Source organism: Thrips palmi, unplaced genomic scaffold (genome assembly GCF_012932325.1).
Source record: "Thrips palmi isolate BJ-2018 unplaced genomic scaffold, TpBJ-2018v1 HiC_scaffold_10, whole genome shotgun sequence".
In the NCBI taxonomy this organism is placed as follows: domain Eukaryota; kingdom Metazoa; phylum Arthropoda; class Insecta; order Thysanoptera; family Thripidae; genus Thrips; species Thrips palmi.
The window spans coordinates 12,897,912-12,910,941 of NW_023144621.1; the positions used below are offsets into that span (position 1 = coordinate 12,897,912).

At 43.7% G+C, this 13,030-nt stretch overlaps 2 protein-coding genes across 3 annotated transcripts; one reads left to right on the top strand and one right to left on the bottom strand.

Annotated features, from left to right (window-relative positions):
* Nucleotides 1-288: 288 nt before the first annotated feature.
* LOC117652102 lies at nucleotides 289-1,172 on the bottom strand. The gene is made up of 2 exons (XM_034396781.1): nucleotides 914-1,172; nucleotides 289-595 (listed from the first exon to the last, which is right to left on the bottom strand). Exons 1-2 carry the CDS (start codon nucleotides 992-994, stop codon nucleotides 308-310), a joined length of 369 nt encoding a protein of 122 aa, XP_034252672.1. The 5' UTR covers nucleotides 995-1,172; the 3' UTR covers nucleotides 289-307.
* A 641-nt stretch (nucleotides 1,173-1,813) lies between these two features.
* LOC117650652 lies at nucleotides 1,814-12,991 on the top strand. Of its 2 annotated transcripts, none has more exons than XM_034394216.1 (6): nucleotides 1,814-2,016; nucleotides 2,280-2,371; nucleotides 2,469-2,548; nucleotides 2,629-2,708; nucleotides 2,796-2,942; nucleotides 3,026-12,991. In XM_034394216.1, the coding sequence occupies exons 2-6, from the start codon at nucleotides 2,285-2,287 to the stop codon at nucleotides 12,262-12,264; spliced, it is 9,633 nt and encodes a 3,210-aa protein (XP_034250107.1). In that variant the 5' UTR covers nucleotides 1,814-2,016; nucleotides 2,280-2,284; the 3' UTR covers nucleotides 12,265-12,991. The 2 variants fall into 2 exon arrangements, with proteins under 2 accessions (XP_034250107.1, XP_034250113.1); XM_034394222.1 differs by having other exon boundaries at nucleotides 2,796-2,939.
* The last annotated feature ends 39 nt before the right edge of the window (nucleotides 12,992-13,030 follow it).

Genomic DNA, 13,030 nt, shown 5'->3' on the forward strand with positions numbered 1-13,030 from the left:
CGAGGCGGCGAGCAGCGGCGAGCGCCACCCCAGCCGGGCCAGCCGCCAGCCGCCCCCACCAAGCCGGGGGCAGCACACCCCGCCTCGCCGCGCCGCCGGGCCGCCGCCCCTGCCAGCCCTACAGCGGGCACCACGGATGAGGGGTTGGCATGGGGCTTTCCCGCGCTTCCCCTGGCTGCCCCTGGATGCCCCTGGATGCCCCGCGGAGGGCGGATGCCACGCACTCGGCCCCGCGGAGGGCCCCGCGGACCCAAGACCCCAAGGCCCGCGGCCCCAAGACTTAGACACTTCAAAACAAAGGGCCTTCTTATTCCAGAGCGCATTTGAAGACATCCATCGTCTTGATCACCATGGCGCTGATCTTCTTGGCGGGCGTCTCCATCGACATGCACTTGATGACGTCGAAGATGTCGTGCTTGCTGGTGCAGTTGGCCATCTCCACCAGGATCTCGTTGCACAGCTTGTACAGCTCGTTGGAGGACCGCTGCAGGCACTTGATGTAGTTCATGAGGAGCGTCATGATGCGGCTGCGCCCGCCCATGGTGGAGATGACGGTCCGGGCCGTCTCGTCCGCACATTGGACCTCGCCGGGGTCCTGCAGCAACGGCAGCAACGCGTTGCAAGCCTCGTTTTGCCCCCGGTCGTCCCACAGTGGGCCAGAAGACCGGTGAAGGCGGCAAAAACTCCAGACGCGTTTTGAGCTCCAGAGTCGCTTAACAGGACTCGAACCGAACGTGTGAACCAATGGATGGCTCTCTGAACGAGGAATCCATTGGTGGGGTCACACGACGACGTTCGGTTCGAGTCCCATTTAGCGACTCTGGAGCTCAAAACGCGTCTAGAGTTTAGGTCGCCTACACCGGTCTTCTGGCCCACTGTGCGTCGGGTCCTTGCACTTTCAAGCCCAACTCACGTGTGCTGAGGCGGCGGCGGCGAGCGCCAGCACGCCGAAGGCCAGAGCCAAGGACACCGTCGACAAGGTCATCTTCGCCATCCCTGGGAATTCCCTGAGAAGCCTTCGGCAGGTCCTAACGTGAGGTACTGCCGGCCAGACCCGCGTTCAGAAACCTCGCTCGCTCCGCGGTGCTGCCCGGTGCCTCACGGTGCTGCGCGGTGCTCCGCTATTGTTCGCGGCTTCGCGCCTCGCGCCCGCACCCCGCCCACGTCGTCCACGTGCCACGCCGTCGACGAACAGCGGCCCGCCGCGGCCCGCCGCGCCCCGCCGCCAAGCGCGACGCATACATGTCAAAACGCGGTTCGGACAGACAGTTCGACGGCCCTCGGGATTTCCCCGTCCGCGGGAAACTGAGCCCCGACCCGAAAATGGGTCCCGTTTCTCCTCGCCGCGGTAAAGGGCCGTGAGCGACCGCGCTAACTTGACAGACCCTCAAGCAGCAGCGGACGTTCATCACTCACCGAACCATATCCCGCGCTTCCTGCGCCGGTCTCTCCCTCTCTAGTACTTTTCTAATCAATGGCTCTCTCTCCCTCTCGTTCACTTTATTCTGCCTGTCTCTCTTGCGCGTGCCAGCGCGCGCGAAGGGTCGTCCGTCGTTTTCCACGCGTATCGATGAAGGGAATGACACTACTGTGTTCTCGGGTGGAGAAACCTCACGCGTTAATGAATCAGACACGCCGGTCAAGACCCTGCGGGATCGTCGGGCTGGATAGTTGGATGCACAAGACGCTTTCGGTGAATCTTGTGAGAACGCATATACGGTTGGTGGCGCGGCTGGGCGCGGCACGCGGCCCCCTCTCGTCCGCGGCGCCAAATCCAGCAACACGTGTAACCGTGCGTTGGAGGGGGCTGTGAGTTTTGTGGTCGGCAGTGTAGCGGCTGTAAACCGTGATGTAGATCAATCCCATTTCGGATTTTCCACCTGGAATCTCTTGGAATTCGCAAGACCTCTCCGGGCAGTCTTTAATGAAGGAACAAGCTAGATGGGAAGGGGTGATTACTGGAATATATCTTACCGGTACCGGCTATGATGAATGTGGTTTGGGCCTGAGACGCAGGTTAGTTGCCTACTATTGTTGTTTTTTCTTTCAAAATTCCCGTTATTTATGTTCTAGTGCTCTCAGCTGGCCTTTTAGCGGGGTTTCATTATTGTTTACGAATTTGTTATTCATTGAATGACATTGTCGGAAATAAATAGTGAGCCCTACTTCTCATGTCATCTTGTACACGAACATAAACAGATTTGCGGGCTTTTGTTTTTATCTTAGATACATTCTTACATTTTGAAGTTTATATGGTTAAACTGTTATCTTATGTTCAGGTGACATGGCTAGCCCTAATGCGTATCTGGGCAACAAGCCGCAATTGAGCTATGACACCTCTGTCCAGCGGAGAAGTTTGCACACATTAGGAGTGAGTTGGTTTGATCCCTTTTTTCTCAGACTGCCTTTAATTTTTAATGAAGTGCTTATATTATGTCATATCAAAATAATAATGGTTTTGTTTTCAGAAAATAAAAGCCAAGACACAACTTTTCCGCAAAGCAGGACCAGCATTTAGGGGTTTCCAGTACGAAGATTGTTACAGATTGTAATATCCATTTACAATTCCTTGCAATATTTGGTTGTAGCTGCTACATCTATGCTTATAAATCTTTCTATATTTTACAGAAATCACCTACAACTTGTTTCGCTAATTCAAACTCATGAGCATGAAGAAAAGCAGTTGGAAAAAGATTTGCTTACAATTCGTAAGTTTCCCGTTCCATTATGTCCTTCCCTTGTTTTGGAATATTCAAATATTTTGATGAATAAAAAAAGTTGTTGTTCTATTTCAGATGGTCTTAGCTGTGCTCGATGTACTTTGCCATTCTCATTTAAAGATCACCTTAAAATCCATAGCTACTTTTGTGGCAATCCTAATATTGTGGCAGGAGACTTGAAAGCACTAAAAAAACATCATGATTCCCTTCAAGAACAAGGTGGTAAGTTATGTGAGGGCTGACAGTCGTGTGTTATTCTCAAAAAGATTGTTGTGTAGAGGATTTAAATGAAAATAATTTTGCAGGTGGAATGCTGTTTTGCCCGTGGTGTCCTCGTCTCTGTTTAAACATGGTGGCACTTGTCAAACATGTTCGACAATGCAGGGAGGCTCGTAGAGAGAGAGATGAAAGACGGGTTTTGAAAAGGCTACCATGTCCTGAGTGCTGCTCTGAGTTCTCCCATTTGCAGAAACTCTCAAATCATATGCAGACACATTACATTGCAGATTTCACCTGCAGTGGCTGTAAATTGTCTTTCACCGCTGCTAAATACTTAGCAGTACATCTCATCAGCTGTGAAGAAAGCATCCCACCCTTCCGATGTTCTGAATGCCACAGTACTTTTAGCCATTCCAAAGCTCTTAGGACGCATATATTATCATGCAGAACATCTGTACAATGTCTGAAATGTGCCAAATTTTTCCCAGGAAAAAGTTTATGCCTGGAGCATGTTGTTACGCACATTTTGTCAGAGTGGTCAAAAGTTGGACTCCAAATGATAGATGGTGTGCTGTACAGCATAATGCATCACAAACAACTTCCAGAAAACATTTCAGAGCCACCTCTACCATCAGTTTCGCCTTGTAGTTCCCCTGAACCAGTGGAATATCAAGAGAGACCTGTGAAGCCTACCAATCTCGTAGCGGATTCAAGATCAAGATCACCACTGGAACAGAAGTCTCGCCTTAATTCAGACAAAGCTCCATCATCATTAGATAAATTAGTGAAGTTGTTGCATGGAGTCAAAGAAAATAAGTTACCTGAAATAAGTTCAAATACTAAATCTGTCTCTATCCTAACACGGAAACAAAGCCTTCAAAGCAATTTAGAGGATTCTGATAATACTGAAAATTATGACTGTATTTCTAAACCAGACATTAGCCTCAAGAGCATTGATGCTTTAGTGACTCGTCCTGATTCAACTCCTGAGGGTATGCTGTCAGGTGATGAAGATAACCTTTCTGTGATAGAAAATGAAGTGTTTGAAATAGAACATACCTTAGATGAAGATGAGTTGTTGATTGAACAGGAAATGTGTGATAGTGAGCCTACCATGCCCACCTTTGAAACTTGTGAGAGTTTAAGAAACCCCGTCAAAACTACCTTTGAAATGCAACAGGAACACTCTGATGTCGCCCAATTTTTTACCCCAGCGACAGATGTTGAAAGTGAAGATAGTAATAAACTGACATTAACTGTTGTCAATGTTGAAGGTGGTGCTAATCTATTTAATTGGGATGATTGTAATTTTGAAGAAAATAATTGTGACGTGACTGAAGCAGCTGAATCACTTCTTGAATTGCATGGCTCCATCTCTGCTCCCCCTGCACAAACAGGTAGTGATGTGCTTTTGGGTGCAGACAGTCACAGTGATGGAAATGAAGATGGGGACAGTGGTATAGGTGCTACTGATGACTATGACAATGATAGTAACAAGGACAGATCTGAAGCACTGGACAAATGTGAGGATGTAATATCTAACTCAGAAATGCTACCAAAACTGTCTGTGGTTCCTGAAAAAGCTGGTGAAGCTCCTTGCCAATTGGCTTCATCTGAAGTATTTGTGTCATCATCTTCATGTGATACTGAAATTGTTATTGAGTCCTCCCCAACGATTCAAACAGAGAACACAGAATTCTCTCTGGTCATACCAAGAAAATATTCAGTCCTAGAGGAACACTCGTATGCTTTACCCTTGGACTGGGCAATGACACCAGATGCCTCGCAGGGTACTGAAAGAGCCAAAGGCGCTACAGGTGCTGGTAAGAAGTGCAGAAATGCCCTTACAGTGGGTGTGGTGGAGAATCAGGAGGGCAACATAAAATCAAGAAAGCAGAAAAAACAGAGAGTTGGGTCAAGTGGAAAATCAATTAAAAAAGCACCAAAAGGCCTTGGACAAAATGTTGATGAGGAATTCCAACCTCCTGCTGCGAGTGATACAGAACAAGACCCGCTCCAGAAAATCCTGGAAGTTATGTCAAAAGAAGCTCGACAAACTCTTACCAAGAAATCAAAGCCTCTGAAGCATCCGTCTTGTAGGAAAACAATACCTGCCAAGCATCCTCATTCTTTTAACAGTATAAATATTGCAGCAAAAGAACAGTCAAGTGCAAAAATTAATGTTGATACTTCTCAGAAGAATGTGGTGCCAATTTATGAAGACCGCATTGCCAGTGACCACTTTGTGCCTCATCCTCATCTTATGGATAACACAGCAAGCCAGTCATCACTTATTCTAAACGGAAGTGTTCAAGCAACTCCCCCAAGTGATGAGCACAGCATGGTGCGAGAAGAAACTGAGCTGCAACCACCATCTGAATGCACTTCTCAGGATATCTCCAATAGGCCACCATCTGTATGTACTTCTCAGGACATCATCTTTGATAGACCACCATCTGAATGCTCCACTCAGGATACCATACTTCATAGACCACCATCTCAATTGATGACACAGGTCATCGTTCCTGATAGACCACCATCTGAATGTTCTATTCAGGATATCATTCTTGAAAGACCATCATCTGAATCGATGACTCAGGTCATCGTCCCTGATAGACTACCATCTGAATGTACTTCTCAGGATATCATCTTTGATAGACCATCATCTGAATGTACTTCTCAGGATATCATCTTTGATAGACCATCATCTGAATGTACTTCTCAGGATATCATCTTTGATACACCATCATCTGAATGTACTTCTCAGGATATCATCTTTGAAAGACCATCATCTGAATTTATGACTCAGGTCATCACACCCAGTAGACCACCATCTGAAAGTACTACGCAGGAGAGACCTTCACGAGATGATTTTATCGAAAGAGCACAGCCACCTATGAGTATAAACAAAATGCTAAGAAAGGAACGCAGCATGTTGAAACATGGGTTCAGACAAATTGCAACTGTTTTGCCTCAGAGGAAAGAATTTCAGGAATCAAAGAAGGTTTCAATTCGAAATAATTCTAAAGCAGCAGAGATGTCAATTCCCTATGAGAAACCATTTACTCCAGCACAAATACCAGAGTTTGCTGCTTTGAATCAAGTTTTACCAGATAGAATGGTGGAAGCAGTTTCTGCTGCTAATACTGTCAGACCTATAACCAATGTAATTTACATACAGCTACCTCCTGGTGCCTCTGCCGTTCCCCCACTTGTTACATCGGTTGCTTCTAGGATTCCCAATTCCATTCTTGCAAGACTACGGCCTACTGCTCAAACAACCTCAACTCAAAACAAATATTTACTTAATGAAAGCTCTACTCAATCCCCATTTCAAATTCAACAGCAACCTTCAGAAGTGGTTTCTACTCTACAAAAGCCTGATTCCGATGTGACGAGACAATCAATTTCAGCTCTTAGTGATGTTCAGCTGGCACCCAACTCTTCAACGGCTGCCCAGCCTGTTCTCAGCAGCCCTGGGATTGTATTTGCGGGTGCTAAAGGAATGGTTCCACTGTTAAAGGAGAATGCTGTCTCAGAAATTGTTGGCCGTCCTGTATTTGCAAAAATATCTCCTACAAATTGTAGCTTAGCTGTTCCAGCAGATGTGCCCGGAACTTCTCTGGCAGGCTCTTATTTAAACTTACCGTCATCTGAAGAGACGTTGTGCAGTAAGGAAAATTTGCCTCCGATCCCAGAAGCTTCCAATTTGCCTACAAATGAATTTGACAGTAAACATAAAATGGAATGTGCCATGTTTCAGAAGAGCAAGCAGTTCGAAAGCACTAATTTAAATCAAGATCTGTTTGGCAATTTAAACAGATCAGATTCTGAAAATAATGTGTCATTAACAAAATCAAGCTCAGCTTTTGCTAATTTGGTAGATGTGTCTGCCATTTCTCTTGCAGAGTCAACTCTGAACTCACACGCTGCTGAGGAGACTTTGTGTAGCAAGGAAAACTTGCCTCCCATCCAAGAATCTTCTCAATTGCCTATAGATGAACATGAAAAACAAGTTAATACAGAAAGCATGATGCCACAGGAAGAGACTTTGTGTAGCATGGAAAACCTGCCTCCCGTCCAAGAATCTTCTCATTTGCCTGTAAATGAACATACAAGAGAGGAAAATACGGAAAGCATGATATTTCAGAAGAGCACACAGTTGGAAAGCAATACTTCAGAGCATGATGTGTCTGACAACGGAGGCAGTACAAATGTGAAAGGAGACGTACCATTAGTTGAAGCAGCTGTCACTAGTCATTTGCTAAATGTGAAGAGCTCTTCCAATGTACCTACACTTTCCTCAGAAGAGGCTGTTTGTACTAAGGAAAACCCATCTCTTGTTGAAGAATCTTCTAATTTGCCTCCAAACAAACATGACAATGAACTGGAAAAGGAAAACACAATTCTTCAGAAGAGCCAACAATTGGAAATAAATCATCCCAATAGAGATGAAAACACAGCAGTGAAAGCCGTAGAAGAATCCTCTTGCAACTTTGTCAATGAAGAAGTGAAACAATTGAAAAGGAATAATGATTTGGAAACGGACTTGTTTGAGACCCCTGTTGCTCCAAGCCCTTTCTCTGAAGATGGATTTGAAGAAGATGTATGTAATGACACTGCATTGGACCATGAGATTAAGGCTCTGATTTCATGTTTGGACAGCAACATTGCTGTTGAAGAAACTAGGGGTCCAGAGGACCTAACTGTTAATTCTGAGCAATCAGCCAGTATTGAGGTGCCTTTGGCAGAAAATCTTCAAACTCACGTGTCTGAAAGTAGGGTAGTTGACAGAATTAAAATGCAAGATGTACCTAATAAGACAGATCCAAAATTAACTTTGACTCAAGCAAAACCATTTGAAGTATGCAGTATGCAGTTATGCAAATCTACAAATGAAGATGAGTTTTCATTGAACTCTTTTACAACTGTGGAAAACCCAACAGAAGATATAATTCTGGCTAGAAATGAAAATACTTCCGTAAGTGTGAAATCAAAGCGTTCAACAATATCACATTTTCGTACCAACTTGTATGCATTCCGCAAATTGATGACGGAAATGAAATACTTCAAAAGACATAGGTATGGGCGAGAGGGACTCTACCAAAGAAATGATGTGGGCAGATTTAACTGTGACAATTGCTCACAGTGGTTCTACTCTCAAACAATCCTGGAAGAGCACACCTGTTTGAAAGCTGTTATCAGAGAAAAGTTTACTTCAGAGGAGTTTGATCGATTAATTGACGCTAATCCACAACAAATTGAATGTGCTCAAGATTTAGTGCAAGTAAATGATAAAAGTGGTCAAAGCCAACTTACTCCAAACTCTACAGAAACTTATGTGTCACCTTATCTCTCATATCTTCAGATGAAAGCCACTATAAAGCGCAAAAAGTTGATTTGTGAGAAGTGTAAAATCAGATGCAAAAGCTTTTCTGCGCTACTTGAACATAAATCAAAGGCCCATGATGAGAAATATTCAGTGGAATGCCATATATGTGGTAAAAAGTTTGCTCGTCTGCAACAGTTGGCTGTGCATGTAGCAAAGAGTCACAAAGATAAGTCCAATCCTTCCATGGATACACCCATCCAACCAGGGAAAGGCCATGTGCTCAAGAGCAGTCTCTTCAGGAAAGCAGCTGTGCTTCTGGCCAAACGTCACAAAGCTCAACGTGGATCTTCAATCAAGACAGCTCTACAGATGACTGAAAAACCACCTTCCAAGAATTTAGCAGGAACTGAGCACACGGATGAAAGCCCCACAGCCCAAAGCAGTCCATCAAAGGAAAGTGATGACCTCAATACAGCTTTGAAGGAGACTCCATCCGTCACAGATAGCTCAAATCCTGAAAGCAGAGACATTAATAGCCAATGCTCAATTTGCAGCAAGTTTTTCAAAGGCAAAGCTGGTCTAACATCTCATATGGTTCAAGCACATCGTGAAAATCCTACTCCTTGTAATGATGATGATGTCACCAAATGTTCAATCTGCAACAAGCTTTTTAAAGGTAAAGGTGGGCTGACATCTCACATGAACCAAGCACATCGTGAGACCTTTAAATGTCCTCTATGCTTAAGAAGGTTCTGCTATGTTCAAACATTGAAATTCCATCTTTCGAAACATCACTCCTCTTCTTTAAACACTGATGCTTTTGTGTTAGAGTCTATGGAACCTGCAAACAATGTGGAGTTTTCACCTAGTAAACTGGTGAGCCCTGAAGACGTAAACACCTCTACTGTGAAAGATGTTTTAGCAAGCACTGCTGAAACTAGTCTTGAGACCCCTGATGCCAAGGATGATGCCTCCAAATCGCCCTGTGACTCTGTTTTACCAAAAGAGGAAAATCTACAGAAAACCAAGAAAACAAAATGGAAATTTGTTAGAGATACCTCTTTTGAGGAAACTTCCAGCCCGGAACAGCCTACTAAAAGTACTTCTGGATCTCTTGATGCTGAGAACCATGCTTGCAATTTGCAAACAGGTAACGCCTCACCAAAAAAGAGTGAAATAAGGAAACCCAAGAAAGTAAAATGGAGAATTGTAAAAGATAATTCTCCTGAGAAATTGTCTAGTCCGGAACGCCCTGCCAAATCACCCAGACTCACTGAAAACTGTCAAGCTTCAGTACCTCCTCTTGTTATTTCCTTCAGTAAAGTCAAGAAACATCGTCACAAATGCAGCATATGCAAGAAGCACTTCAAGAAGCGTCAACATTTAGTGCAGCATCAAATCGGAGCTCACAAATTTAGGCCAGAACTTCAACTTCAGTCGCATATTGAACAGAGTAACAATAAAAGTAATTCAGCTTCATCAGCTGAGGATCAAGATTCTTATGCTCCTGTGGTCTCTCCTAACAGTCCAGTTAATGATGTGACAATTGTAGAGAAAAATATGTGTGCTGCTGAGAAGAATGTGTTCGAGTTTGGTAATCCTGGAAATGGGCAATCTACTTGTGAAGACATTGAGTCAGCAACAATGGAAACTAATGCCTCTTTAGTAGATTCTACTGCTGCAGGCAGGGGTGAAAACAGCAATGAAGAGCAAACAAACTGCATCAATCCTGCTGATGTACTCACTTCAGACCCTGGCCCCTCCATCCCGTCTGAAACATCCATGGAGGAACCGGTTGCTTCTCCACCACAACCTAATCCAGACAGTGTCAAGTTGAAGTGTGATATGTGCCAAATTGATTTCAGTGCTAAAGGGTACTTAGAGCGGCATAATATTAAAGTCCATGGAGCGACTTGTAAATTCAAATGCACTCTTTGTGATAAAATTTTTGTTGACATTAGAAGTCTAAGATTCCACAAGAAATTAAAGCATAAGAATGTGGAAGAGGATGGAGGCAAAAACACTAAGCTGCCATCACACTTCAAATTAAAGACATCAGAGGAAAGTAAATGTGAACTGTGTACCAAAACGTTCACAAGGAAATCTGACCTAAGAAGGCATAAACGAACTATTCATGATCATTTTGAGTGTCGCTCCTGTCCACTCTATTTTAAGAGTGATGAGCTATTGGCTGCTCATAATTTAGAAACTCACAGTGAAGGTTCTGAGGGTAAAACACCTGAGTCCCTGACCAGTCCCAAGGAAAGCAATGCAGTAAATCAAGATATGGTGAACTCTGAAGGGATGGCTGAAGTGAAAAGAAAGTCGAATGATCTTGAAGAAGAATTGGAAACTCATAAGTGTAAAGACTGCTCTCTGACTTACAAAACAGTCTCTTGTCTGAAGCGCCATCGCATATTAATGCATGCTGAAGAAGCATCTCATAATTGTGATGTCTGCGGTAAGGGATTCTCCTATCCTCACACCTTAAAAAATCATGTGATGACTCACTTCAGAAATGAACCCAAATGGAAATCAATGGCTTCTGAGGGGAAAACACTTGATTTTTCAACCAGTCCCAAAGAAAGCAATGATGTCAATCAAGAAATAGTGAATCCGGAAGGGATGACTCACTCCAAAAATGAACCCCAATGGAAATCAACAGGTTCTGAGGGAGAAACTGTTGATTCTTTAATCAGTCCCAAAGAAAGCAATGATGACAATCCAGAAATGGTGAACTCTGAAGGGACGCCTGAAGTGGAAAGAAATTCGGATGATCTTGAAGAAGAATTGGAAATTCTTAAGTGCAAAGACTGCTCTCTGACTTACAGAACAGTTTCTTGTCTGAAACGCCATCGTATATTAATGCATGCCGAACAAGCATCTCATACTTGTGATGTCTGCGGTAAGGGATTCTCTTATCCTCACTCCTTAAAAAATCATTTGATGACCCACTCCTGGAGTGAACCCACACGGAAGTCAAGAAGGGCTGTAAAGCGCAAGTATCCACGAGAAGATTTTGTAGATCCTGGTTCAAGCTGTGATGAAAGTGAACCTTCATGTGACAGAAGTACTCCTGCAGGTCTTGAGAAAGAATCAGACGTACCAGTTATTCCTGTTTCAGAGACAATTACTGAAAATGATATGAGTGATTGCCATACTTCTGATAAAGGGCTGGAGGAAAACTTGGCCAAATCAGAAGTTGCCAGCAAAGAACCCCAAGAAGAACATGGCAGATCCACTGCAACACCTTCAGATGAAGATTTGCAACATCATCCAGCACCAGTGGAAAATATCAGCAGTCATGAAAACGATTCATATTCATTTACGGACAGTTCTGCTTCAGTTAACTACAACTGTGGAAGCACATCAGTTTGTAGCACCCCCATGGAAAATTATTCCTTTACCAACAGCTACTTAAAAGGTGATGTGGCTCCTGTGCCATATGAGGCAGGCCAACAAAGTGCTGATGTTACTGACAGTCAGTGGAGGCCAGCACCTCAAACACCTCAATACCAAATGCCACCAATGCTGAGTTTACCGGCGCCATCCATCCATCCTGTACCTGAGCCACCAGTGAACTCATCATTTGATCAAGTCCACGCACTCAATACGTGCCCACTTTGCGGTTTATGCCTGCCGTCCTGGTACGCCCTCCAGGAGCACTACTATGTGTTCCATTCGTACCCAAATTATGGTGCTGCTGCTCCTCCTGCTCCTTTGCCTTATGCTGCACCTCTAAACTACCCTGCATTCCCCAGCCAAAATGCAACCTACAGTGGCTGGACGCAACAGCATCAGATCACAACCATTGCCTCAAGTGGAGTGGTGAATGATGGAGCTGCTTCATTTCAGGAACTTTCCAGCCAAAGTGGTGCTCACTGTTCAGTTTGTGGCCTGGTTTTTCCATCTCTCTTTGCACTTCAGGAGCACTATGCAACTCACATGGCTGCCCCCAAACCAGCTTTGCAGTACAGTGGCGGCTTTTATTAGCAGTATGATTGTATCATTTTGATTTTTTGTGTTTTGTATGTAGGATAATTTATGGATTGGGTTTAAGCTTGTAAATCTTACATTTTCTCTAAGCAAGGCATGCAGCACTTGTGGTTATTATGAATAATGTATCTGTATAGATCTATTACATGATATCATGTTGTTTTTTTTTTGTTTGATTCTTTTCTTTCCTTGAGAGCGTCTTTAAATTATTAAGCTCAGATAGAGCTTGCTTGTCCTCCAGGAATGCTATGGACTATGAGGCTATCCCTGTTCACTATGTGATACATAGGGTGTTCCACAAATCTCCACTTTTTCCCCCACCCCAAGTTTGCAGTCTGCAGTATTTGGAGGGACTGTATGCTTATGAAGTACAATTCGATTTGTGTAACCCCCTGTTAACATTTTAGTAAATAAGATTGAATGCATTGTTGTGCCAAGTGATAAATTTGGTAGTCCTTTTTTTTCATCACCTTTGTTTCTGTTTTGCTATTTCTTAGTGGTTTGTCTGACTAATTATCCATGGGACCAAACAAATCTAGTCTGTTGCAAGGAGTTGGTCTAGGTTTTTTTTTAATGATTCTTTACTTGTTTTTTATTTTTTCCTCTTATAATATTTTCATAAGACTGAAGGTATTGACATTTTCCTTTCTTTCTATCTTGGATTTTTTCATTTTTAATGTCTGTTTTAAAAAGAATTAAACAAATGTATCTTTAAGACTAGAAATCTTTGTGTTCGTAATTTGCACCCTCCCTATCTTTCTCA

What these genes read in the sequence shown, in the direction of transcription:
- LOC117652102 (XM_034396781.1), bottom strand. Translation starts at nt 994, where the DNA reads ATGGCGAAGATGACCTTGTCGACGGTGTCCTTGGCTCTGGCCTTCGGC. An exon ending in CCGCCGCCGCCTCAGCACAC is followed by an intron (nt 596 to 913) that starts GTGAGTTGGGCT and finishes CCGTTGCTGCAG; the next exon opens with GACCCCGGCGAGGTCCAATG.
- LOC117650652 (XM_034394216.1), top strand. Translation starts at nt 2,285, where the DNA reads ATGGCTAGCCCTAATGCGTATCTGGGCAACAAGCCGCAATTGAGCTAT. An exon ending in GAAGTTTGCACACATTAGGA is followed by an intron (nt 2,372 to 2,468) that starts GTGAGTTGGTTT and finishes TTTTGTTTTCAG; the next exon opens with AAAATAAAAGCCAAGACACA. An exon ending in TACGAAGATTGTTACAGATT is followed by an intron (nt 2,549 to 2,628) that starts GTAATATCCATT and finishes TATATTTTACAG; the next exon opens with AAATCACCTACAACTTGTTT.